This window comes from Marmota marmota, unplaced genomic scaffold, assembly GCF_001458135.2.
Source record: "Marmota marmota marmota unplaced genomic scaffold, marMar, whole genome shotgun sequence".
NCBI lineage: Eukaryota > Metazoa > Chordata > Mammalia > Rodentia > Sciuridae > Marmota > Marmota marmota.
This window is the reverse complement of record NW_025999899.1, coordinates 1797454-1824255: the sequence shown is the minus strand read 5'-3', so window position 1 is coordinate 1824255 and position 26802 is coordinate 1797454. Positions and strand designations below refer to the sequence as shown.

Sequence of the window (26802 nt, the reverse complement as noted above, 5' to 3'; positions counted from 1 at the left end):
CTTTTCTTTTTTTAAATTTTTATTAGTTGTTGATGAATTTTTTTTTTTTTTTTTTTTTTTTTGGTTTTACTTATTTGTATGTGGTGCTGAGAATCAAACCCAGTGCCTCACTCATGCCAGGCAAGCACTCTACCGCTAAGCCACAACCCCAGCCCACCAAGTCTTTGTATTTTTCCCCAGCCCTTTTTTGTATTTTATTTAGAGACAGGGTCTCACTGAGTTGCTCAGCACATCATCGTTGGCTGAGGCTGGCTTTGAACTCATGATCCTCCTGCCTCAGCCTCTGAGCTTCTGGGATTACAGGTGTGCGCCACCACACCTGGCTGTGCCTTCTCATTTGAATGCAAGACTGCATCCATAATCATGTTCTCATTTGTCTCTGAAGATGTCCTCCCATGGCCTCCTTGCATATAGTGTTGTTAGTGAAAAGTTCGAGATACATCTGATTCTCATTCCTTTGTGGGTAATCTGCTCTTTTTTTTTTTTCCTCTCTCTCTCTTTTCTCTGAAGCCTTAAGCAGCTAAATAAATCTCTGTTCTTCATCTTCTGAGACCACAGTGTTTCTGTGTGAGATTTTTGTGGCTGTTGGTTGTCATGCTCGCACCTGGTCACACTCTTTCATTACTGTGCACTTTTTTTTTGTTTCTTCTAATATTTCTTTCCTTGTTTTATCAATCACTAGACAGATACTGGAATTTTTCTAACCAGGTGTCGACTTGTCCTAATTCTCATTTCTTGGTCCTAGTTGAGTTCTGGAAGTTTCCTTGGCTCTAAACGACAGCTTGACCATTTCCTCTTCATCAGCTTTTTTTTTCCATTCTGCTGCTCAACTCTTGTGGATTATTTTTAACAATCATCTGTTCATTTTCATATGCTCTGGTTGGTTCTTTTGGTTGATAACCCAACGTTGATTCATGGAGCCCAAGGGCTCACTTTATGTTTTCTAAGGTCTTTTTTTGCTTGTTCTATTAAGTTTCTGAGTTCTGGTAGACTAGAGAGCAACAGGAGTAAACCATACATTTAAGACTGGATTAGTTAGCCAAGGATCACAAATGGCATTTGCATTGAACAGGAGCTGCCTTGATTCTAATTCTCTAAGGAAGCATACAGCTGTCGTTAACACTGCCCAAGTGAAATGTATCTTGCCCAATTCTTTTATTTTTTAATTTTAAAAAATTTTTAAAAAATTTTGTTCTAACTAATTATTCATGACAACAGAGTACATTTTGATTCATTGTACACAAATGGAGCAAAACTTTTCATTTCTCTGGTTGTGCATGATGTAGAGTTGTGCAGTCATATACGTACCTAGGGTACTGATGTTCATCTCATTATACCCTCTTTCCTGCCCCCCTGTCCCTGCCTGTTCCCTTTTGCCCAATCAAAGTTCCTCCATTCTCCCCACATCGCTCCTCCATTATGGATCAGCATCCACTTATCAGAGAGAACATTTGGCCTTTGGTTTTTTGGGATTGGCTTACTTCGCTTAGCGAGATATTCTCAAACTCCATCCATTTACCTGCAAATGCCATAATTTTATTCTCTTTTAATGCTGAGTAATATTCCATTGTGTATATATAAAACACAGTTTCTTTATCCATTCATCTGTTGAAGGGCATCTAGGTTGGCTCCACGGTTTAGCTATTGTGAATTCAGCTGCTATGAATATTGATGTTGCTCAATTCTTTTTTTAAAAAAATTAAGATGTAATTCGTGTATCATAAAGTTCACTCTTTGAAACTGCACAATTCTGAAATTTTAATACAACATTTTGCAAAGTTGTGCGACCATCACTATTTTCTGGTTCTAGAACTTTTTCATCACCCTCAAAAAAAATCTGTGTGCCCATTAGCAGTACTCTCCATTCTCCTCATCCTCCAACCCATAAAATTTCATTAAAATGGAATCAAACAATCATGTGGCCTTTTGTGTCTGACTTCTTTCCCTTAGCATGTTTTGGAGATTCACCTACATTATAGCATGAATCAGTACTTCATTTCATTTTTATGGCTGAACATTATTCCAATGTATGGGAATACCACATTTTGTTTATCCATTTGAGTTGTTTCCAGTGAATAATATTACTATAAGTAGTCATATGCCAGTTTTTAAAAAATATTTCCTCAATTCTCTTGGGTATGAGTCTAGGAGTGGAGCTGATGTTTAATAGAGTAGTTTTGTTTAACTTTTTGAAGAACTGCAGATTCTTTCCAAAGAATCACTGCATTGCTGTACATTTCCACCCGCAATGGAAAAGTGTTCCAGTTTCTCAGATCTTCACCAATACTTGTTACCATCTGTCTTTTTGGTTTTAGTCATCTTGGTGGGTGGAAAGTGACATCTCATTGTGGTTTTAGTTTTCTTTTCCCTAGTGATGAATGATGTTGAGCATCTTCTCATGCGCTTATTGGTCATTTGCTTATCTTCTCTGGAGAAATATCTATTTCAAATTATTTGCTCATTATAAAATTGGGTTACTTGTTTTCTATTGTTGAGTCATCAGAGTTCTTTATATTCGAACACTAAAATCTTATTAGATATGTTGTTTTCAAATGTTTCCTCCCATATTGTGGATTGACTTTTCATTTTCTTGCTAATGTCTATTGAATCACAACTTTTAAATTTTTGATGAAGTCCAATTTATCTATTTTTTCTCTTATTCTCTGTGCTTTTGGTGATATCTAGGAAACCATTGCCTAATCCAAGATTTATTCCTGCTTTCTTCTAAGAGTTTTATAGTTTTAGTCCTTTTATTTAGGTCTCTGATACACCTTGAGTTTATTTCTGTGCATGATGTGCAGTAGGGGTTTGACTTCATTCTTTTGCTGTGGCTAACCAGCTGTTCCAGGAACATTTGCTGAAAAGACTATTCCTTCCCCCATTGAATTGTTTCGGCACCATGGTCAAAAGCCACTTGATCATACACATGTGGGTTTATTTCTGACTCTCAATTCTATTCCACACATATATATGTGCCAATATGCCAGAGTCTTGATTCCTGTACACTTGCAATGAGTTTGAAATCAGGAAGTGGGAGTTCACCAACTTTGTTCTTTCATAAGACTGTTTTAACTATTCTTTGTTCCTTGCATTTCCATATGGATTTTAGGACCAGTTTGTCAATTTCTGTGAAAAAAGCCAGCTGGAATTTTGATAGGGATTGTGTTGAATCTGTAGATCATTTGGAAAGTATTGCCATTGTAATCTCAGTTCTAATCTACAAACAGAACTGTTTTCACCCTTATTTAGGTCTTCTTTAATTTTTTCAAAGATGTTTTATAGTTTTCAATGCATGAGTCTTGCACTTGTTTTATTACATTTATTTCTAAACATTTTATTCTTATTTTTGTGTGGTGCCTGGGATCGAATCCAGTGCCTTATGTGTGCTAAGCAAGAACTCTACCACTGAGCCACAACCCCAGTCCAATCTAAATATTTATTCTTTTTGATTCCATTATAACTGGAATTTTTTTAAAAAAATATTATTTTATGTATGTATGTGACTGTATGACCAATGTGATTCTACAATATATGCACTCAGAAAAATGAGAAATTATATCCCATCTATGTATGATATATCGAAGTATATAAATGCATTCTACTGTCATGTATAACTAATTAAAACAAATAAAAAATTTCAAAAAATTTCCTTTTCAGATTGTTCATTGCAACTTTGTGGCAATACAATTGATCTTTGTATATTGACCTTGTATCCTGTAACCTTATGGAACTAAATGTCAGTTTTTTATTGTTATGGTGGAGGTGGAGTGATTGCTTAGGGCTTTCTATACAAAAGGTCATGTCATCTCCAAATTGAGGTAGTTTTACTTCTTCCTTTCCAATCTGGATATCTTTTATTTCCTTTTGTTGTCAAATTTCCCTGACAAGTTCCTCTAGTAGAATAATGAATGGAACTAGTGACAGCAAACATTTTGTCTTGTTCCTGATCTCATTTTCAATCCTTCACCAGTAAATATAATGTTAACCATGGATTTTTTTTTTGTAGATGCTCATCTGGTTGAGCAATTTCCCTCCCTATTCCTAGTTTTTGATTTTTTTTTAAACTATGGAAAGATGTTGAGTTTTACCAAATGATTTTTCTGCATTACCTATTGAGATACTTGTGTGATTTTTGTATTTTATTCCATCAATATGGTGTATTATGTTGTTTTTTGTATGTTGAATAACCTTGCATTCCTGGGATAAATTCCATTTGGTCCTTAGCAGGGTTTGCCATCTTGCTAACATCTTATGCTCATGATTTATATTTTTTTGGGGGTGGGTGGGTACCAGGGATTGAACTCAGGAACACTCAACCACTGAGCCACATCTCCAGCCCCATTTTGTATTTTATTTAGAGATAGGGTCTCACTGAGTTGCTCAGTGCCTCATCATTGCTGAGGCTGGCTTTGAATTCACGATCCTCCTACTTCAGCCTCCTGAGCTGCTGGGATTACAGGCGGGCTCCATGGCGCCTGGCACAGTTTATATTTCTTCCAGAATAATTCATACTAATAGTCTATGAGCTGTCACTCATACTTGCAATCCGGTCTTCTTTTTCCTGAAATAAACTTAGTGTGAGCATGGCCACATTCTCATTGACAGGAAGGAAGCAGTCACTGCCTATGCATCCCTAATCAATTTATCTACTTTCAACTTTCCAGAGAGCTATGTTTTTGTATCACTCACCCCCAACTCTTGCATTTAGATATGTGGTTTTCAAACAATGGTCCCTGGACCAATAGCATTAGCATCACTTGGGAACTTGTTAGAAATGTGAGTGAGGGTGCCCCACCCAGAATGAATTAGCCAAATTCTGGGAGTAGGGCTCAGAATCTGTTTTCACTAGACCTCTAAGTGATTCTGATGCACGTTAAAATTTAAGAATGATTACGGATTGTGCTACTAAGTTGGCTCAAGGAAACCCCAGGCCCATTTCTCTGTATTCTCTTCCCTCCCATCTTTGAGTTTAATATCTTTCTTCAGCAGTATTGGCTTTCCTTTAATATTTAGCAATATTTGGCTTTGCACTCCACTTCGTATTTGCAGTTCCCTGTTAGCTTAACTCTCAGGGATGTGATCTGTCTGTTTACTGCAGCCTGCTGTCATCTAATTATTAGGGTGGGTAGGAAATGCTGCGGGGTGCACTGAACCAGTAACTTCTGATTTGTTCCTTTTGGGTATTTTCAGCCTCCCAGGGTGTCCTATCCCTCATACATACATCTTCTTTCACACTTGGGGACAGATGCTTTTGCTTGGCACAATCAGGGGTCAGGAAAGGACCAAAGTACTGGCTCTTCTACTGTGGACACCCAGATAATTGCAAAACTTCCATTGCTCCCGGGTATTCCCGTACACGAGCCTGCTGTGCCCTCTGAGCTGCCTCTGCCTTGGCCACAGACCTTTCTTTGCAGGAAAGAATCTATGGCTTCCTCTCTTCTGGGCTGCTTTATGGGCATTTGACCTTTGCAGTCACACAAGACTGCACACTTAGAAGGCTCCGTGATTGATTTTATACTCTGCCATCGCCATCTTGCAATTCTTAATACTTTTGAATAAGGGACACCACGGTTCTGTTTTGGGGACCTGAAAATGAATGTAGCCAGTCCTGCCTTCTTCCATCAGATCTCTCTGTTTTCTGCCTTTTGGGAACGTTACACAATTTTGGTCAGCAAAGGACATCCCTTCTTATTTTACATTGCTACTCAACGTTACGTCATAGGAAAGTAATGAAGGCCATTTCTAGGGATTTGGGGCAGAAGAAGAAGTCTGGGTCATTGTAGTCAGTTTACCCTCTTTATGCAATCCAGCTGTGATATTTCTAAAATGTAAGTTCAGTAATATCATTCGGCTGTGGAATTGACAACGAGGTGTTTGCTGTCTGAAGAATGAAGTATCAATTCCCCAGCCTGGTAAGGAAGGCTATCCACAATTTTCTCCCAGGCTTTCTTCTGACCATCAAGATTTTTCAGGGTTAGTAACTTCCCTATCACTGCCAGAATCAGACAGCTTTGGAGTAGCTACCATGAGGGACGTTATAAAGGGTCTGTCAAATCATTGCTAAATCATGTGATGCCAAAGTGACCCTCTGACTCTGACACTCACATCTTTTGGGCCATTCCTCCTTCCTCTTCCAATCACTGCATGTTCTAGTCAAATGGTCAGGGGGCTGCTTGCTGACCCTCCAGCCTACTCAGAGCTTTTCAGTTTCCTACCTTTGCCCCAGTCCTCCCTTGACTTATTTTCTAGCTCTCAAGATCCTGCTCATTTCCTCCCAGAAGCCTCCCAGATGGCCCTGCCTCTCCCAGACCACCTCCCTCTCACCAGCACTGCTCAGTGGTTCCTTCACCTGGCTGCTTCCAGTTGTGCCTTTGGGGGTGTGTGGTTTCCCTCCCTTCCTGGCCCCAAGGCAGTCCGGGGTTTCATCATGCATCCATGCATCTGTGCATCCCCTCTCTTACTTAAGCATGGCTCTGTGCCAGGCCCTGTGCAGGTCAATGCTGGGGACGTGTGGATGACTCAGTAGTGGTCTCAGAACTGAGCTGCTCCTGTACAGACTGCACATCCTCAGGCCCACTCAGGGCAGTTACAGTTCAGTGAGCTAATGGCTCTGCCACAAGTGGGAACCGGAAGTGGAGCCGGGGCTGAGCCTTTTCTGAGATGAGAGCCTCCAACAGATGAGAGTGCAGCAGGCAGGTGCCAAGATGGGAAAGGGGGTGTGGGAGCAGGGAGACTTGGGGACCCACACGGGGTTCTTCTTGACTGAGGTTTGGGTGTGCGGTGTTGGGGAGCGGGTGGTGAAAAGGGATGGGAAGGTCTCAGAGAAGAGGCCAGGTGGGAAACTGGAATGCCAGGCTCAGGAGTGGGTCTCTTCTTGAAAGTGCCCATGGGAATCCTTAGATTGGTTTCAGCAGGGGACTAATGAGCCACTTTCTAGAAAGATATTTCTAGAAGCCACTGTGAAAGATAAAAAGAGGGGCCAGGAATGAATGTAGTTGCTGCAGATTAGGTGAGAGGTAATGAGCTTGAATCTTCACCTGTAGCCCAGGTTCTGGGGACACCCCAAATAGGAGGAGGGTACTTCCTTCCCGGCCCTGCTACAAAAGCTGAATCACCACTGGGCCAGATTCTGGCCAGAGCTCCCAAGGGCCAGCAAGGGGCAAGCCCAGGGCAAAGTCATGCTTCTCTTGCTCGTGGGGCTGCTCCAGTGTGACTTCCCAGACACGCCCAAGCCGACCAGGAGGAGAATTCCCCATTCCTCTTGCCCACAGCCCAGTCTATTGTAATGGCTGCCCCAGCAAACCTCACAACCCACACTTTGGATACAAGGAGCAGCTTCTCTTGTTTCAGGTGTTGGTGGAAAGCCATCCTGTTCGTGGTGCCTCCTTTTGCTCTGAGGAGCTCAGGATGTGGGGAGCTGGGAAGAGGAAGTACAAAATCACTCAGGAAGCCTTTAGCGGGGCTTGAACGTGTCTTCTTTGGCAGATGATGTAGCTCAGACTCCCAGGGCTGCGTGACCTTAGCACAGGCAGAATTTGTGGGACCACAGTCTGGGGCTGGCAGCGAAGGCATTACTGTCCCTGTCCCCCGCCCTGTCTATGCAGCTGTCCTGTTTGCAGGAACTGCTGGCAGCTCCTGCGCTTGAAGCAAGCTCCAGCTGAGGCGAGGCTGCGGGGCCCAGGGGCCCTGGAAAGCTCTAGGCCAAGTGGGGTCTCATTTAGGCGACTCGGAGCCAGCTGCACATTTGGTTAATCGCCCTCGTCCTGGGAGCCTGCTAATCAGGAAGCTGGGGGTGTCCACCAATCCCTTCTCTTGCTGGTAGCAGCTTTGAGGGAAGATGGAACCGGCCTGAACTGAGCAGAAAGACCAGCTTCCTGCTATGTGGGCCCCGCACTTATGTTGTCAAATAGCTCATTCTTGCCCACACTGGTGGCCTCATTGGCTTCCAGACCCCTTGGATGCCTGGCTCAGGTTTTCCTGTAGGGGACACTGAGCCTGGGGGCAACTCTGGTCAGTCCCCAGGCCTCTGGACGCTTCTCCTTTGCATTCCTTGCAAGCAGCCCCTTTCTACTCCCTTCCTTCCCTCCCCTCAGTCCTGACTGTGGCCACCTTCTCTGTCTTGATGGCTCCCCCTTGGCTCCGAGACCCTTCCCAGAAAAAGCCCCTGCCTAAAACACCCAGACGAGCAGGTGAGCTGGAGGGAAGAGTGCTGGCCAGACTTGGGGGTCAGAGGGACCAGATCTGAACATTAGGTAAGTGATTTTGTCCTTCCAAACCTCAGTTTCCTTATTTGTTTAGGGGGCCTTTGGGGCATCAGTCTTAATGATTCCACAAGTGGGGAAGCCCTGGGTGGAGCCTGCGGCCCCTGAGTGCCCAGGTACAGCTTTCAAGGATTAGACAACTCTGGCTACGTTCCAGGCCGGCTGTGAGGAGTCCCAGAGCTGAGCTCTGACCTCTTTTCCTAATTCTCTTCCCTCTGCCCATGAAAATCCCAAGCAGTGTTTCAAGGTCCCCCACCTCCTGACTCCTCCCCCAGCTCTGCACTCCTGCTTCCCTGGCTCTCAGGCCCTCGCCCTACCCCCCCACCAGGTCCCCTTGCCCTTGGAGATCCTGCTGTGCTCAAAGTCATGTTTGCTTTCTGGTAATGAAAAGTGAGAATGGGATCAGAGGCTCATAAACTGTCGAGGCGTGGAGCTGCTACGGGCCTGGAGTGAGAACATTGGAGGTGATGAGTCAGACCTGGCCCATCCCTCAGCGGACTCTCCTTCCTCCTCCAAGGTCTGCCACCCAGTAGGTGCTCAGGAAACACCAGAGATGTCTGTGTTGTAATCAGGGTTTGTGATCTGTGTTCTAATTTTTTTGAGGGGGTGGTACCAGGGATGGAACTCGGGCACTGACCACTGAGCCACACCCCCAGCCCTATTTTGTATTTTATTTAGAGACAGGGTCTCACTGAGTTGCTTAGCACCTCCCCATTGCTAAAGCTGGCTTTGAACTCATGATCCTCCTGCCTCAGCCTCCTGAGCCTCTAGGATTACAGGTGTGTGCCACCGTGCCCAGCATGATCTGTGTTCTACAGAGCTCTGGGTTTGGACTTTACTGTTCTAAATTCTGAATCATTTTACCTCCAAGCTTTTGTTTTGTAAGTGAAGCCCTACGCTGTGTGTGCCAGGGGCTTCACATTTGGCTCATGTATGGTCCCACCTTGCGCTGCCTCATGGTCCCTGGATGGTGCTTGGCCTCCTGCTCTCCTTCCCTTGGGCTCCTCAGCCCTACCGCTTCCCTCTCCTGGTCCCTGCCTGTAGACAGACAGCTGCTGCCCTCCCTCCATGCAGGAGCCTGAGGGCAGACAGGTTGGGATCAGGTGTTCCTGCCCCTCTGTGTCTGGGGTGGTGAAGCTGTCCCTGCCTGGCAATATTCCAAAGGTGACTCAGAGGGAGCAAGTCTCCCCCCAGCCCTGTCTAGGAACCTGGTGCCTTTTGGTGTGGGGATTGCAGTGCGCTTGTCTAGCCTGGATCGGGGCGCAGGCCCGAGGAAAGCCGAGGTGCATGCCTCACCTTTCTGGCTCTTGGTCATTGCACCAGCATGGGCCCAGTGGCTGGCAGCAGGGCCACCAGGGAGCTGGTGTGCCACATCAGGGAGTGTGGACCCAGGGCTGCGAGGGTCAACCCTGAGCTCATGGGTCACCCTGTGCATGAAGGAGGATGATACTAAGTAGTGAATCAAAGCATCATGACCGATCAAGAGGGTCATCCAGAAAAAGAAAAAAAAAAGATCTTTTAGCAGTTTGAGCAGCATGTTTTTTCTTGCTTTTTGAACAGCACCATTTCCTTTCCTTTCTCACGGAGCCCTGCTGATTATGCAGCTAGTTTGGGTGCAGTAGATAAAGCAGGAGATTTGGAAGTTTGTAGGTTCCTCCGCCTCTCCAAGCTTCAGTTTTCTTATTGATAAACAGGCTTCCTGCCCAGGGCCACCCCCTCCCACTCTCTGCTTTCCATGGTCTTGGCCTGTCATGGACATGGTCTTGCTGGCCTCTTGGAACGCCTTCCCCTTCCCTCTCCCCGTGGAAGCTGCAATCGCACTCTGCCACCTGCTTCCCTGGGTCCGACAGGGTCTCTTCCTCTTCCTTCCATGTTCCTCATGCTTCTTTGCAGTTAGGGCTGTGCACCTCTGTTCTTTCCCTGTATTCACCTTGACCTCCTCGTTTCTGCATCTCCCAAGGCCCTAGGTGCCACTCTTGGCAGATAGAAGGTATTTTGGGGGCATGTGACCTCATTTCTGTTAGGTGGTGGTGGCAGAAGGTGACTTTCCCTAGAGGCACCTAAGGGACCGTGGGCCTCAGGCGGTGTTCAGACATGGTGCTGGTCGTTGGTCCTTGACAAGTGCATCTGACACTGGATCTTTCTTTGTTCCCATCCACATCTGGGCTGCTGCAGCTCCTGGGAAACGTTCTGCAGCCACCATGTTGGGTGGGGGCCACGCCATGCGGCCCAGGCCATTGTTCTCCAACTGGGCCCCTGTTGGGCTCAGGCTGTCGTGCCCCTTGGGCCTGGGGAGCATCATGAACTGGAGCAAGTCTTGACATTGGTCATTTCCATCTGGCTTTACTTGGTGATGTGAAAACAAAAGAGACAAGGTCTCGAATCAGTCATTAAAAGCAAATAAGAAAATAAAACAATAAGAAGAGCAATCTTCATTTATTGAATGGCTGTCATTACCTGCCTGTGTTCTGAGGACTTTGTAATCATTTACTCTGCACAATAATCCTCTGAGGTAGGGACCCATACGATCTCCATTTCCTTGATGAGAAGAATGAGACACAGAGATTGCGTAACTTGCCCAAAGGTACATGTCAATGAAAGAACTGGTATTTGAATCCAGGTGTCTGACCATCACACAAAACACCCCAAGGGCTTTCAGAGCTGGGAGGGTCATTAGAGAATACTGGATCCTGCAGTGTCTTGTAGGAATGAGACCCAGAGAGGGAGAGGGACATATCTCAGGTCACACAGCAGGGTCAGTGGGAGTCTGGAACAGAATCTCAGCTTCCAAACTCCAGCTATATGTTCTTCTCACTCTTTATTCTTGCCTACCTTTGAGAGAGCTCAGCAGCCCCGGTTCCAAGCTGGAGAGAGACAGACAAGGATCTGGGTGATATAAACCGGGAAGGCAGCTGTGGCAGGCAGACAGCTATGGAAATGGGATGAGCAATTCTATTGGCAGCCTCTGGGTTGGCTGCAAGAGGGGAACCAGGCATGTTCAGGGCAGGAGCTGTCCATCAGGCCCTGGCTGGCTGGCTGGGGAGATGGAGGTCTTTCCTGGATGGAGCTGCCTTAGAGCCCTAAGGGGAGGAAGCAAGGCAGCTTGGAGTGGGGTAGGGTCCTGTACCCCAGGAGAGGCCTGAAGGTGGCCTTCCTCTGAGCCCAGGAACCCCTTCTCAATGAAGCAGGGCTTTGGGGGAAGCTGCAGACACATTTTCTGGGGGAAGCTCCGACTCGCTCAGGAAGCAGGGTCATGGTGATATGGTGAGTAGGAGGGACCCGGGAAGCTTCCACAGAAGCCCAGTAGACAGTGGGATGTTGAGATCAAGAACTTAGGAGAGAGCTCTGGACTGGAGACGTTTGGCAGTTGCCTGAACATGGCATGTAGCACTGACCCTCAGGAGAGACTGGGGGGTGGGCAGAAGGCAGCACCTGGTCACCAGCTGCTTACTGAGCTGGGAGAGGAGGGAGTCAGACAAGATGGCTGTGAGAAGGTCAGGCAGTCACAGGAACCAGGCCAGGTGTCATGAGGGCTCCCAGCTGTGAATTGCATAAAGGCCCGGGATTAAGTCTGTGGGGAGGAGGGGCAGGGTCAGAAGTGGTGGGTGAGACCTCTGCTCCTCTGCTCTGGAGTGGAGGGACAGAGGCAGCCCCTAGGAGGGGCTCTCAGGAGGCACAGGGCCTGGTCAGCAGAGTCCAGGGTTGGTCTGCTCACGTCCCTTTTGTTTCCACAGGAGAAGGGACAGCGCCGTGCACATCCAGCATCCTCCAGGAGAAGCAGCGTGAGTTAAGCCTGACCCCATGGAGCCCTTGAGATGGGTCCCCTGTCACCCACTCAGAGCCCAGAGGGTGGTGGGGTCATCCTTATCTTGCCCACAGGCAGGAACAATGAGCTTGGGGTCACTTGGCCTGAGCTTGGGCCACTGTCCTGAGACACTCGGGTTCCCGTGTCACCCCATACCGGGCAGCTCAGCTGTCAGAGCTGGAGCAAGGAGGGTGAGGTGAGGCTGGTGGGCGAGGGGCAGGGGCAGCAAAGCAATGGGACTGTGGGAAACCTGGTGAAATGTTCTCTTCATCTACAGAGACAGCTGGGCTAGACACCTCCATGACCTCCTTCAGGTGACATAACTCCCAGTAGCCATAGGTGGCGCCATGGTGATGTGACAGAGGTCAGAGTGAATGAGGTCATTCAAGGCTATGCCATGCATGGGTCACAATCCCTTGCGAAGAGGCCTTCTCTGCCGAGCACGGGGCTCCTGTGGTTGCATCCGGGTGTTTCCTGTCTTTGTTGTGCTTTGGGTCATACCGATGTATGAGAGAAAAGCGCAGGATGGGTCCTAGGAGATGTCAGTTTGCGGGCCGAGTCTGCCCTGGACATCCTGGGTGGACTTGGTGGGTAGCTTCGCAGTCCTGTGTCTACTGCCAGCGTATTGAGTTTCCACAAGAGGCTGGGGCCAGGGAGAGGAGTCTCTATGTATATTTTCTCAGGACTTCCTTGACTTCTCCTTCCTGCTGTTCTGACCCATGGTTGCAGCTATCAGGGGCTCAGCCCACTCTGCCCAGCGCCTCCCTGGGCCCAGGCCGGATGCCTTCCTGTACACTCTCCCATCCTCTGCTGCTCAGCTGAGGTCCCTGAGCCCAGCCTCCCACAACCTGGGGCCCGTCCCTGAGTGGGCGCACAGGCCTCCAGAGAAGCCTTCTGGGTTTCTAACATTCAGATGCAATTCATAGACAAAGTCCCCCGTGTGACCAGGGGCTGGTTACTCAAGTCCCCAGCCTCAAGCCCACCCAATAGGAGGAAGGGCAGGGCAGAGAGAGAGAGGGCTAACTCCAAATGTGCCTGCAGGATTTTAGTTTATGGAGGTGATTTTGGGTGATGACACAGAGACTGAGGCCATTGGAAGATGAAATTATTATGTAGTTTCCAAGAACAGGGGCATGTCTTGCCACGCCCGGCAGGGCCACCAGAGAGCCTCAGGGCTGGGCAGGAGGAGGCGAAGGTATACACCACAGCCTTTGTTGAGGCAGGAAAGGCGGGACAGGTGGGGGACAGCTGAAGATGGGCTGGTTTGAATGATGTCTCTGATCTCTGGGTGGCAGAGGTCCCTAGTTGTTGGGCACCTGGCCCTAGGTGATTTAGGGTGGGGGAATTAGTGGCTTAAAGGGTGAATGTTAGCTAAAGGAGGCAGATAGTGGTGTGGCTTGGAGTTTGGTTGGTCACCTGTGAAAGTGTGTTCCCCTGGGCAAGTTTCTTTTCTGTGGGAATTAGCCAGCTGAAGGAGGGGTAGGTTCTCTCTGGCCAGGAAGACCCCCAGGATGCCAAATCATCATAAAGTGAAAAAAAAAAAAAACATGGTTAACAGGGATGCCATCGCATTCCTCAGGGATGTGGGAAAGGAAAAGACCATTCCTGTTGGGTCTTTAGGAAATGAAAACAGCCGTTTGACTTGGGGTTTATCTCCAGGAGGCCAAACCACAGCTCCGTTTCCCGCAGACACAACTGAATTGACAGGACAGTTAGTTTCTCCTGGACCTGTCTGAAAAATTGTGTTTCAATAGTGGCAAAGTCTTTTTCCCCCTTCACGGTTATCAATTTTAGTCAAAATTATATTGCTGAAGGCTGTCAACAGATTCTGCTCCTTAAGGATACTCTTGCTTAATAAAAAATAATAGTCAATGAAGCCAGGGGCTGTGGTGCGTGCCTGTAATCCCAGCCACTAGGGAGGCTGAGGCAGGAGGATTGCAAGCTCAAGGCCAGCCTCAGCAGTTGAGCAGGGCATTGTCTCAAAATAAAAAAATAAAAAGAGCTGGGGGTGTAGCTCAGTGATAGAGGAGGGCCCATGGGTTCATTCCTCAGTACTGAAAGAATAAAGAAAGATAACAGTCAATGTGCAGAAGAATTTTGGAGCTCAATTGTACATTGGAGGTTGTCACGGCCAGTGACCCCCCAAGTATAAACCCGCCCTTTTTGGCAGTGAGAAAAACAACACTGTAATGTGTTTTTCCATAATGTTGAATGTATTCAGTGGAGAGGGCTACTTTTCACATAATTCCACAATTATTATGTCCTGCCTACAATTTTTGGCATTAATATCATTTTTCTTTTATGAAATGATGGTGGTAATTGATGATAATGTGTTTGTTTATTTCATATCCAGAATTGGCAAAATAAAAGTTTGTGACCTGAATTAAAAAGGGATAATAGCAATGCCTTATGTTTCTAATGTGCTTTTCCACTGACTGTACACTTCTATGCATATTACTTTCATTAATATTTCCACTGGGTTTTTGAAAATTCTCCAAAAACAAGTTATGAGTTGGTACAAATTACCCCGAGCCTGGAGTCAGAAAAAATCCTGGGGCCAGTGCTATAATATCCGGCATTTAAAAGTCTAAGGCCTGGGTTTGAAGGTCAGCATCTCTATGTGGTCCCTGTGATGCTTTGGACACATTTCTTAATGTCTCTGAGCCTCAGTATACTCATTGTGGAAAAAATGGCCATACTCTTTACTTTCTAGAGCTGCTGAGGGAATCAGAGAAAATTCATGTGCAAAGCCATGGTCTGCACCTGATGCACAAGAAGCGTCTTACAGTTCTCTCTCATTGGCTTTTGCATGAGCCTTAGCAACTGGAATCTGGTACAGATGGGAGGGAGGTATCTTGTCCTCTGGTGGAGCTCAGTCTCATTAGCACTCTGCTGGTCCTATGGCTGCCTTAGAGCCATCATCACAGCAGTTGAAATTCCTCCTGAGATGGCCAGAGAGAGCTGGGCTTCTCTGGATTCGAGAAGGTGCAGGCACCAGGTCGCCAGCTCTTGTTTGCAGTGGACTGGGATGGGAAGGCACGTGTCCCTCCTCTGTGGCTATCAGACAGCTCAGGCTTCATCCTGCCACTGGACAGATTGGCCTGGCAGAATGCCACCTCTGGTGTGTGCTTATAATTTGGAATCAGACTAGATGAAGCTCAGGGAGCCATTGTGTGCAGAGGCAAGGTAGGGAGCAGGGAGAAGAGGAAGGGAAGGCCTTGGACTAGGGGGCAGGAGGCCTGAGGCATTTCTCTTCACCTTGCTGTGCAGTTTCTGCTCCAGCCTGCAGCCCAGTCTTCCGTCCTGTCTGTCCATGAGCCCTTCTGGATCTAACATGCTGAGGGCTTCTGACTTCCTGTTGCTCCCGGCTGGTGTGCCTTTATCTCCTGGCTTCCTTTGTCTGCTTCTCTTTCTGCCTTGTTCCTGCCTCCTTATAGCACGGGAGACATTTATGCATGCCTGGTGGGTGCTGGGTGGGGGCTTCAGAGAACTCAGCTCCTCCTCATGGAAGCTCATTCCTCTGGTCTTCAAAGGGAAGGGCAACATCCTTCTCAGATCCAAGCCAGAAACCTGGGGTCTTTCTAGACTATCCTCCTACCTTCATCACCATCTAGTCAAATTAGACCCTCCAGCAGAGCACTCAGGATCCTTCTCTCCTACCCTTCTTTTTGCCCCCTGGGTTTATACCTGGGAATCACCAGCCTTGAAACTGCCAATTTACCATTTCAGTTCCAAAATTCTTCAGCCCATTGATTGTTATTTTATTTTTTATATAATGGGGATTAAACCCGTGGACACTCTACCACTGAGCTACACCCCCAGCCCTTTTTATTTTTTTTATTTTGAGACAGGGCCCTACTCAGTTTGTTGAGGCTGGCCTTGAACTTGCAATCCTCCTGCCTCAGCCTTCCTACTCGCTGGGATTACAGAGGTCACTGTCTTCTCTTTCCTGGACTGCCCTGTCCTCCAGTACACTACACTGGTCTCCCCACCTCCAGACTCTCCCCCTCTGTCTTCTCCAGAGTGACAGAAAGACTTTGCCAGGGCAGTCCTGGTCCCCCCGGCCCCTGCTTCCCTTCCCTCACCTCCCTCATCACTCTCCTTGCTTCCTTTCTGGGGGAGCACCCACTGGGGGAGCTGATCAGGAAACTGAGATTCCATTCATGCCCATGGAGGGGACCCACATAGCCTCCTGCACAGCAGAAGGTGGGAAGGATAACTGGGGACTCAGATGCACAGCTGCAAGCAGGAAGCTGGCCCGCCACTTCCTGCTGTGAGCTGCCATCACCCTTGGCTCCCTGGGATGGGAATTCTCCTTCCTGCTGCACCCACCCCCTCACAAACCTCGTGGGAGGAGGTCCGGCCTCATCCCCCCTCATCCTGCCTCATCCCTCCTTGGGAGGCTCTCCTCATCCCTGACCCTTCTAGACTTCGCGATTCCACAGGGTTCAGGGGGCTCCCCACAAGGTTCCCTTTGATCTTGAAGCCTGGGGCTGGGAAGGGCTATGATCATGATGAGCCTGTCACAGTGAGAACATGAAGATGCCCTGGGAGTAAATGAGCTTCCCGGGAAGATGGTCCCACTAGCTCCCTTCACTCCTCCATCTCCAGAGCTCCGCCCTGTGCCTGGCCAGCTCAGATTTGAGCTCCCTTTTTCTTGCAGTTGGTCCTTTCCACAATCACCCCGGGTACCTGGGTTGGTCCCCTCTCCTGTCCTTTCTGCCACACAGGAACTCTCGGGAGTTCAATCTCCCTGCTTCCTCTGCTTCCTGTCAAAACCACTTGGGTCCAGGCTCTGCATGGGACAGGGACAGGAGAGTTGAAGGAGAGGGCTTCCTCTATCTACCTCCACCCCAGAAGGACAGGTTTTGTGACAGGAAGACTTCACTGCCGTGGCCTTTGGGGTTGAACCTGACCCATGTTGCATGCAATAGAAAGGACACATGACACCTGGACTCATTCTGGCTACTGAATGGTTTTCCCAAAGGCCAACGCTGGCACTAGCTATGGGTGCAGGGGTGGTAAGAGGATGTCCCAGGTGTGGGAGGGTCTGCCCACAGTCATATCTGCAAATCAGAGTGGAGTCCCCCGGGACTCTGAATTTCTTCTCTTCCCCAGACTAAACCCTAACAATGGACCCAATTGAATCCTGATTCTGGCTTCAGACTGACCCTTTATCTTCATCCCCAAACTGAGCTTCTGTCATAGTCACTCAATGAGCTCTGATTTATCCCCAGCTAGGTCTTGACTTCAGCCCTGGTCTGGACTAAGCTCTAATCTTTAGCTCAGTGTCACCCTCCCCATTGTGGGGACATGGGTTGACCTCACATTCCACTGCCTAGGGTTAGCAACCAGAGGAACAGCTTCCCTTCCCGCATACCCCCAGTCTGCAGTTTACCCAGGAGGACCCCCCCACAGGAGCGATGCATGAAGCCCCTTGCCCGCAGCTGGCCTCCCCACTCCTCTGCCTGGTGACTGGTATCTTTTCCTGGCCTGTGTGGGCAGCTTGCTGAGCACAGCTGCAGACGGGCTATATTTAGCCTGCTTTAATGAGCTCAGGGTGGCAGACGTCCGCCTTGGGAGCACTTTTCTTGCATGTGTGCGTATGTCTAGGCTTGGTCTGGCTCCTTTGTGTGTGTGTGTCCTTGCATTTGTGAGCATGCTTCAGCATGTGTGTCATGCACTGGTGCATCCATCTACATGAGGACCAGCAAGTGTCTGTGGTGCACATAGCTGGGTCTCTCTGTATAGCGCCTGTGTTTTGCTAGGGACGCTCGCAGCCTCTGACACAGGAGAGCAAGATGAGAAGGAATCATTAATCCATTCACCCATTTGTTTAAAAAATATTTAATTAGCACCTTGATACGCCAGTACCATAATAGTTTTTTGGGGGACAAAATGCTAAAACAAACCCAGCTCCAGCTTTTAAGGGTTTTACAGTCTGGGAGATGGAGGAGGGGAAGACAATGATCAAATACCCATAACATTGAAAGTATAAAGATGTGTCTCAGGAGAGGTCCATGGTGCTTTGGGGAGAGGGGTGGAGGGAGGGAAGGCTCCTGAGGAAGCCAAACAGAGGTTTCTGTAGGGAATATCTGCACACAGGGGTGCATGAGGGTCCAGGCAGAGGGCAGCAGATGCGCACAAGCGCCCTGGGTGAGGGGGAAAGGAAGAAGCTCCAGGACTGTCCAAAAGACCAATGTGGTTGAGTTCAGAGAGAAAGGTAAGCAGGGAAAAGGGACAGTGGGGACTTGTGGACCTCACAGGGGCCTTGGCCAGGATGTGGGAAGGCAGAGGAAGGACTATGTGGGGGGAAATGAGGAGATTTTCTCAGTGTTCAAATCCAGCCCATGATTCAGTCTTGGGGAGGGAGCCCCACTCTCCCCGATTCTTCGAGAGGTGCCTTTTGCTGATCCAACCCAACCATGAGGAAGGGAGCCTTAGCCTTGGTGACAGAGCAGACCGTGCATGTAGCTCTGGAGAGGCACAGAGACCACCCTGTGCAGACCCCCAATGTCTCATGGAGGAGTCAGACTTGCCTCAATGTTTCGAGGAGCCAACTTGATTTTGACTCCAGGTACCCAAACCGCTGGGCTGATGAGAGATCCCTCTCTGGCTCCCAGGACTTCTTTCCTTATTCTCTTGCCACTGTCCCCAACACCCCAGTGTCTCCCTAACCTGCCCGTGTATGTGTGTGCCTGCGCCCATCTACATGGGTGTGCGGAGCCCTTGCACCCACCCTGGTGAGCACAGGGGCCCCAACCCAGTCTGGTGTCTCAGTCTGCAGCTCCTGGTTGAGGGTCCCAGGTTCCCCTGGGTACAGATGTTCAGGCCTTCCAAGTGGCCCACCATCCGGGAGACAGGTCTGTCTCCTCCCCTCAGCTCAGCGGGGCCTGGGGGTGGGGAATCTCTTTTTTCAGCCAGAGGGAATCTGTTGTCTCTTCAAATCCCTTTCTCCTGGAAACAAAAGGACTTTTTGGAAACAAAAGAGGAAATCCAGGAAGCTCTGTCACAAACCTCAGAGGCAAATGAGCCAGAGCAGGCAGAAAACATAAATTTGTTTCTCAAAGAAAGAAAAAAGAAAGAAAAAGAAAAAAAAAAATCATCCTGCTACATGCACTTGAAAAACAATTTTATTTTTTATCTGTCTTCAGAGTAGCTAGCTCATGAACAAGGTCTAAAACTCAAAAGGAATGGAAGACAGCGAGTGACACTCCCTCTCCCATGCCCCGCTCACCCAGTCCTCCCCAGAAGCAAAGATGATAATGAGTTTCTTCTATTCCATTCCACAGATAGTCTCTGAAAACATGAACATATCCATAAATATTCTCTTTCATATATTTTTATACATACCCCCCCACACAGATGGGAGCATGCAGTGCATTCCATTCTGCACCTCGCTCCTCAAGGGTAATAACACAGCATGATTATCTTAACTGTCTCGGTACATTTCTAATGCTCAGATTTGTTGCTCTGGGCAATGGATGTGTCACAGATCACCGTGGTGGTACGATTTATTTAACCTGTCCCCTATTGGTGGACAGATAGGTTGCTTCCTGTCTTTTGCTATTATAAACAACTTGGCTGTGGTTAGTGTTGTACCTATATCATTTTGTGTGTGGACTTGGCATTGCTGGGTCAAGGGCATGTGTGGCGTTTTGAATGACATTGCCAAATTTCCCTCCATCGGAGTTATACTGGTTTTCACTCTGATCAGCAAAGAAGGAAGAGAGAGCTTATTTTCCCGCATCCTGGCCCCTACCGAGTTGATAATGGCTCATCTGAGAGGTGAAAGCAAGGTATTTTGGCGGTGATTTCAAGCAGCATTGTTCTAGGTTAGGGTTCTGAGGTTGAGCCCCTTTTCATTTGTCAAAGCCATTCCCCTCTCCTTTTGCTGGAAGCCACAAGCATTCTGAAGGGATTACGGCAGAAGGAAGGTGTGGGCTGGCATGTGCTTGCATTCTTTTGTGTGTACAGACTTGACTTCCGACTTTCTGGCAGGGCCAGGGCTAATGTGCCAGGGGATCCTTGTAGGGTTGGGCCCCAGGTTCCAATCAAGCTCCTGTAACTCAAAACAGTCTCTCCCTACTTTTCTTCCTTGCTAGGGGTCTCTCTCTGCAGAGCAGGGCCATCACATGGAGGCTTTTGAAAAGCAAAGAAACCATCCCCTTTCCCATTCCTTACTTTCAGGAGGATGAAAGAGCCATGGCCTGGTAACAGGGTTCAAATCCTCATCCCTTCACTTACACCCTGAGAGAAGTCCCTTGATGCCCCCAATGGAGTTACTCTTTGGAGGTTCCTGGTGTTCAGTTGGCAGCCCAAGGACACATTTTCAATAGGCAGGTTCTGGGGCCCAGACCCTAGCAAAGGTCAAGGGTTAGGGGTCAGGGGTCAGGGGTCAGGCCTTTGTCTGGGCTAGTCTCTCTGCTAGTGTCTCATTCACCAGATGGATCCAGGTGGATGTGGTTGATTCTGAACCTGAAAGTGTTAATGAGGTCACAGGCAGGACCTCTGCCCTCTAGATGTTCCCCAACCCTGGATGAATATTCTGTCCCCAGCCTCCCTGCGAAGTGGCCACTTACATAACTTGCTTGTGTAACCTCAGTGAAGTGTAACTTCCTGCCTCCAGGCCAGCATGGGGCATTCTGGAACAGTTGTAAATATTTCCTAAATTATGCTGAAACTTGGAGACCCTCCAGAAGCCACTCCTACCTCATTTGTCTTGGCTCTGCCCTCTGCTCTCTTGGCCCAAACATGACTCAGTGCGGATCTGCAGGCAACCACCGGGTCCTCTTGGGTCTTCTCTTCTCCAGGCTGGGTCCCTTGACCTCCGAGCCACTTTCTATAGTTTTCCTCCTTGGCTAGGGAGTTCCGGATGTGTCCTCAGTGTGACCTGAGCTGCAGGGGCAGGGCAGAGAGGCCCCTCTCATTTATTCCCCCATATTTTTTATTGGTACATTATAATTGTGCATAACAGTGGGATTCACTGGGGCATATTCGTGCATGCACATGATCGAACTATAGTTTGGTCAATATCGTCCCCTTTCTCATTTTGAACTGTGGACTCTGGTTGTGCAGCCTCAAAAGTGGAGAAGTAATTTTGGCAGCCTCGTTAGCCTGACTCAGGGGTGTTTGCAGCCTTTGGTCATGTGACCTGGCCCCACCATGAGACATGATTTTGGTCATGTGATCTTGGGGGCTTGAGGGCTCCTTGTAGGCAGGTGCTGTGTGGGATTCATCTTGGTATCACAAGCTGGGTAGTAACGAGGAGGATAGAAATTAGCAGGGGATATTGAGTTGGTTCTTTAACTCAAACACAGGATCTTAATTCGCTTGTCACATTTCAAGTTCTTCTTTTCCTTCACAAGAATCTCTTTTCTTTTTATATCGCCTGATTAGCCTGTCAGTTCCCAGAGGGCAGGACAACATTTGGCTTTGTTTTCTTGGCAGTGTGTATTTTCTAAGGTAGGGGTTTGTGACTGGTATGAAAATGTCCCTTCGCCTAAATATAGCCCAAGCTTGCATTGTCTATTCAATGGATGTAGTCATAAATAGTTCAAAACTAAAAGAAATATGGGTTCTCTAGAGAAAGATTGAAAAAAGAGAGAAAAGTAGAAGTAGAAAAAATAATCAGCCCTTGTCCCAGCAACCCGAAAATTGCTGACAACATTTTGTTGGATTTCCTTCTAATACAAGGCCCCAGGCTTCTCCATCTACCCCTACCTAGATTGTTGTTTTTCGCAAAGGTTGGGGCTGGGGCACCTGCAGGGGAGGTGGCCTGGGGTCTGGCTGGTGAATGAGGCCAGTGGCTGTGAAGTTGTGCTTTGTGGAGCCCCAAGGAACTGCCTAGTGGCAGGGCTGGGCTGGGGTGAGAAAGTGGGGCTCTGGGCATCTATGTTGATCAATTTTTGTGACTGTGACAAAATACCTGAGACAATCAACTTAAAAGGAGGAAAGGCTATTTTAGTTTGTGGTCTCAGAGATTCCAGTCTATGGAAACTTAGCCCTGTTTCTTTGGGCCTGTGGTGGCACAGTATATGCTGGGAGCGTGTGTTGGAGGAAGACTCTACACTTTGAGGTTTCTGGGAAGCAAAGAGAGAGACAGAAAAGGGCCAGAGTCCCAATATCCCCTTCCAGGGCCCTCCCCTGATGACCTAACTTCCTCCCACTAGGCCCCGCCTCCTGGAGATTCCACCACCTCCCAGTAGGGCTACAGACAGGGGACCAAGCCTTCAACTCACAGGCCTTTGGGGACATTAAGATCCCAGCTATATTGTCCCCCACCCCCGCAATCTGCTTCAGCCAGAGCGGGTTTACTTCCCTCTTTGTCGACTGGTGTCCTAAAGAAAATCTCACTGGATAATCAATTTTCTCCTTTTAAAAAAGTTTTGACTCCTTCAGAAGAGGACCTAGTGTTTCCCTGTGCAGTCCCATCTGCATCCTGTATTGGTGATGAGCCCCCACTGCCAGCACTGGGCCAGTAGGGATCTGTTACTGACACCCTCTGAGTGGTCACCTGTGGGCCAGGACAGAACCTTGCAGTGCAGCCTGGTGGCGTCTGGCACTTGTCCCCTACGTACAGACCACATTCTGTGAGCTGCTGTGGTGAGAGTTGTGGGCTCCATAGATCAATCTATCATTCTGCCCGTGTCCCTCCTCCCTAATGCCCTAAGCCTGTCACCCCACTTACTCCACAAGCAACGAGATGTGGCCTGGGCAAAGAATATTCCAGGTGAATACTCGAGTGGCCACTTCTTCTTTTCTTTTTATGGGGCCTCGAAACTTGTTTAAGCCAGGTGCTGTCACACACGCCTGAAATCACAGCTACTTGGGGGGGCTGAGGCAGGAGGATTCCAAGTTCAAGACAATTTAGGAAGACCTTGTCTCAGAATAAAAAGTAAAAAGAGCTGGGATATAGCTCAGTGGTAAAGCACTCCTGGGTTCAACCCCCAGGACTGCAAAACCAACCACCACCACCACCACAAAAGCATTATTTATTCACTTGCTCCATGACTTGCCTGGGAATTCACACTAAATATTCTACTTGGAATCAATTGCTTTGTGATACAGGTGACATTTCCCATTTGCAATTTCTTGCTTTGTCTTTTCTCCTCCATAGGCCCTTGAAGTGAGTCTGGGGTTATTCCTGCAAGTCCTTTCAGGTCCCTGGGTCCTTACTCTGCTGGGCATGGAGGCTACACACTCATGCTTGGGTTTAGAATCTCAGATTTCCTGCCTCTTTGGAGGGAATGCAGCAAACACACGCATTTCATGGTGGTGTGGATGGGGTGTTCATGTCTTATCTTGGGATTTTTGTCATGGTCTGTCTGGTGTGTGTGTGTGTGTGTATCTTTCTCTTCATGGGTTTACCTGGGGGATTAGGACCATGGTTGGAGCTCCCCATTTATTGTTGAATAAGGTTGTAGTTCTTCCCAGATATTTTCCAATTATATCTCCCAAATCTCATTTCAGGGCAAGAGGGTAAAGTCACTGGGTTTATGCACACATTTTTGTTTCTGCCCACTGAGGATTAAATACTTGTGTAGCTACTTCTTAGGGCATGTTGCATGATCTCAAGTTGGGACCAGCTCTGCTCAGTGGACCCCATGAGTGACTGATGGATGTGACAGTGACCACCAGGGCGCTGGCAGGATAGATGAAGTTGTCATTGCTAGCCAGGGACACCCCCAGCGTCCACCCCTGGTGGATTCTAGCAGCTGGTGGCAAGAGCAGCAGAGATAGTTGTCTTCTTTAGCCAAGCTGGGGTGTTGCTTTGCTCAGGGCACTAAGCGCGTGGGTGACGACCTTGGCTTTTGTCTCAAGAGCAGTGTGGTGCATGGGTAATTAGAAGGGATGATCATGATTTGTGCCTTTCCAAGGCTATGATTAAGCAAAAATAGCCTCCATTCTTCAGACGGCAGGAGGAGCCATGGCAAGCTTGGTGTGCTCAGAGCTGGCAGAGCGCTGGGAGCAGGCGCTGTGGTAGCCAGCCTTTCTTAAAGCCTGTCCTGAGACATTCTCACAAAAACACCTGTCAGTTCCCCCACCCCAACTCTGGGCAAAGCAGGGACCCAACCTGAACAGGGTCATGCATACAGGAAGTGGAAGGGACAAACAGCCTGGTGGTGAGGTCCTGGGCCCCTTGCTTGTGGGGTCTCTACCATCTTGGACCCCCGGTGGCAGTTCTTTAGGGGAACCATCTATAGGTGGAACCACAAAGCCTGGACTAGGCAGTTCTAAAATTAAAAAGAGTTGGGATATATATAGCTCAGTGTAAAGCACTCCTGGGTTCAACCCCCAGTACTGCAAAGCCAACCAACCAACCAACCAAACAACCACCACCACCACCACCAACAAAAAGCATTTGTTTATTCATTTGCTCTATGACTTGCCAGATACCAGTTTCCCTGGGGACTTTCAAGAAATGTGCTTCCCAGTGGGGCTTCCCTGAATTTGATTTCTCCTGCGGGTTTAGCAGCATGAAGATGTTTCATGGCTGTGTGTGTCCTGGGATATTTGCTTCCAAAAAGTTTTCCCCAAAATGCCAGGACCTGAGAGCTGATAAACCCTATTCAAGAGTCTGTTGGGACCATAGATAAGTAAGCTCACAGCAGTAGCCAGGCCCAGCTCATGGCTGTGGGATTGCCACATGGCCTTGGTAGCTCTGAGAAGGCTTTCCAGAGGCACTGACAATTGAGCAGGGTTTTGCAGGACAAGTAGAAGTTTTCTGCTCTGCAAAGTGAGATAGGGCTTAGCAGGCAGAGGGCTCAGCATAAGCAAAGACCAGGAGGAGAGAAAAAGGGATGTCTTTGGGTGCATACAGCCAGTGACCTCAATTGTTGTGGTAGGAATGGCTGGTTCTTAGGAAGGTAAAGCCTTGCAGGCAAGCCACAGTCAGGGTGGCCCCAAGGCCTCTGCTACAGCTGGAGATGTGCCTTCCTGTGGGGTAGCTTTGGTCCTGGTAGTCAACATTTTTTGGGGGGTCGGGGGCGGGTACTGGGGATTGAACTCAGGGGCACTTGACCACTGAGCCACATATCCTGTCCCTTTTAAATATTTTATTTAGAGACAGGGTTTCACTGAGTTGCTTAGGGCCTCACTAATTGCTGAGGCTGGCTTTGAACTAACAAATCTCCTGCCTCAACCTCCTGAGCGAGCCACTGGGATTATAGGCATGCGTCACCACACCCGACCTGGTAGTCAACTCTTGATGGACCACAGTGTAGATCTGGCAGGCTAGGTCGCCCCTCCTCCTTTGCCCAGAGCAAAACACTTCTAGCCGTGCCCAGAAAGGAAGCAAGTCTCTGTCCCCAAGCTGCGTAGGAGGTGAGACTCTTCCCTTTGGCTGTGGAGGGATGGAATGGCACTGAAGACAGCCCTGCCCAGTCCCAGCCTGTGGCTGTTGTCCCTACTGAGCCAGGAACCGCCTCAGCATCATTTGTGGCTGGGAATGCAGCACATGTCCACCAACTCAATGCCCTGAGCGTGGCGTGGGCCCGAAGGAGCTGACTCCAGGCAGATGGAGGAGGCAGGAGCTCCTCAGTCTGTGTCATCAGCGAGGGCACAGGCTCCAGCCCCCACCTACTGGAGGGCATGGTGCCCAGGAGACAGCAGGACCCTCATGTCTTCCCTGCAAGTTATTTATAGACTCGCTATGGTAATTTGTGGCAATCACAGCATTTAATCCTGTAATCACACTGCAAGCAGGCACCCAGCCCAGCGAGGCTGGTGAGCCTGCCAGGGCTCAGGGAGGGACTTGGCGGCAGGGCAGGCCAGTGCAGAGGCGGCGATGTCCCCATCAGCCTCCAGCTCCATTCGTCAGCTGTGGCCCCAGCTCTGTGCCCCCTGATTGAGCCTGGAGAATAACAAAAGCAACTAACACAGAGCACCTCTCTACTCCAGGGCCTGCCTGAAGTTCTTCGTGCGGATGAGCCACCTATCCTCACCACTGCTCTGTGAGGTCATTAATAATAGCATCCTGCGTTCCAGATGAGGAAACTGAGGCACAGGTCACACGGTTGATAGGAGGCACGTCTTGAACTCCAGCACTCTGGTTCCAAAGTCTATGGTTTAGCCAGGCCTCTCCCAGCCCCAGAGGTGAGGGGCATCCCAGGTTCTGCAGCCATGGTCTCAGCCCCGGCCACGCTCTGTTCCTCCTGCGCCACCTGCCCCAGAGCTGCAGGTTAGTCTGCAGGCACCATGAAGCACAGCTGCTTGTCGGTTTCCTCTCCAGGTGTGCTCTTTTCCTATTGACAAAACATTTCATGTCCTAAGAAGAGGTTTCCTGGCAGCAGAAAGGGACTTTCATCTTTGAGGTGCCATTGTCAATTTGTGCTTCCGTGCCCTCTCCTGCAGAATGGGGATTGCTGCGTCCACCTCACTGAGATGTTGTGTGCTTCAGAAGGATGGTGCAGCACATGGCTAAGCATCTTCCTCTGCCTAATGTGGGGTCCTCCAGCTGGGTTCCCTCTGTCTTGTTATGTGTCCTGCCTGGGGCAGGTGACCTGGGTTGTTTGAACTCAGTTTTCTTGACTATAAAATGGGACTAAGAGCAAATCCATCCAAACTGAGAGGATGATTGAGATTAGACATGTCAAGTGCATATAAGCCTGGCACATAATAAGTGCTCAGTAGAACCAGGCCATTCCTGTGGTCTTTTATTATTGTTCTGAAGGTGGAGTCCAGGCCTCCCCTAGCCAAAACCAGGGCCAGGTCTTTTCTCCTCCTCCTCCTCCT

General features: G+C 48.7%; 1 protein-coding gene across 2 annotated transcripts in view; it reads left to right on the top strand.

Annotated features, from left to right (window-relative positions):
- The window catches only part of Pitpnm3 (PITPNM family member 3), a 95211-nt gene that overhangs the window by 36760 nt on the left and 31649 nt on the right, over positions 1-26802 (top strand). For both annotated transcript variants that reach the window (XM_015506001.2, XM_048798381.1), the window contains one exon: positions 11996-12043. In XM_015506001.2, coding sequence (XP_015361487.2) covers positions 11996-12043 — 48 coding nt within the window. The remainder of the gene's footprint in view (positions 1-11995; positions 12044-26802) is intronic.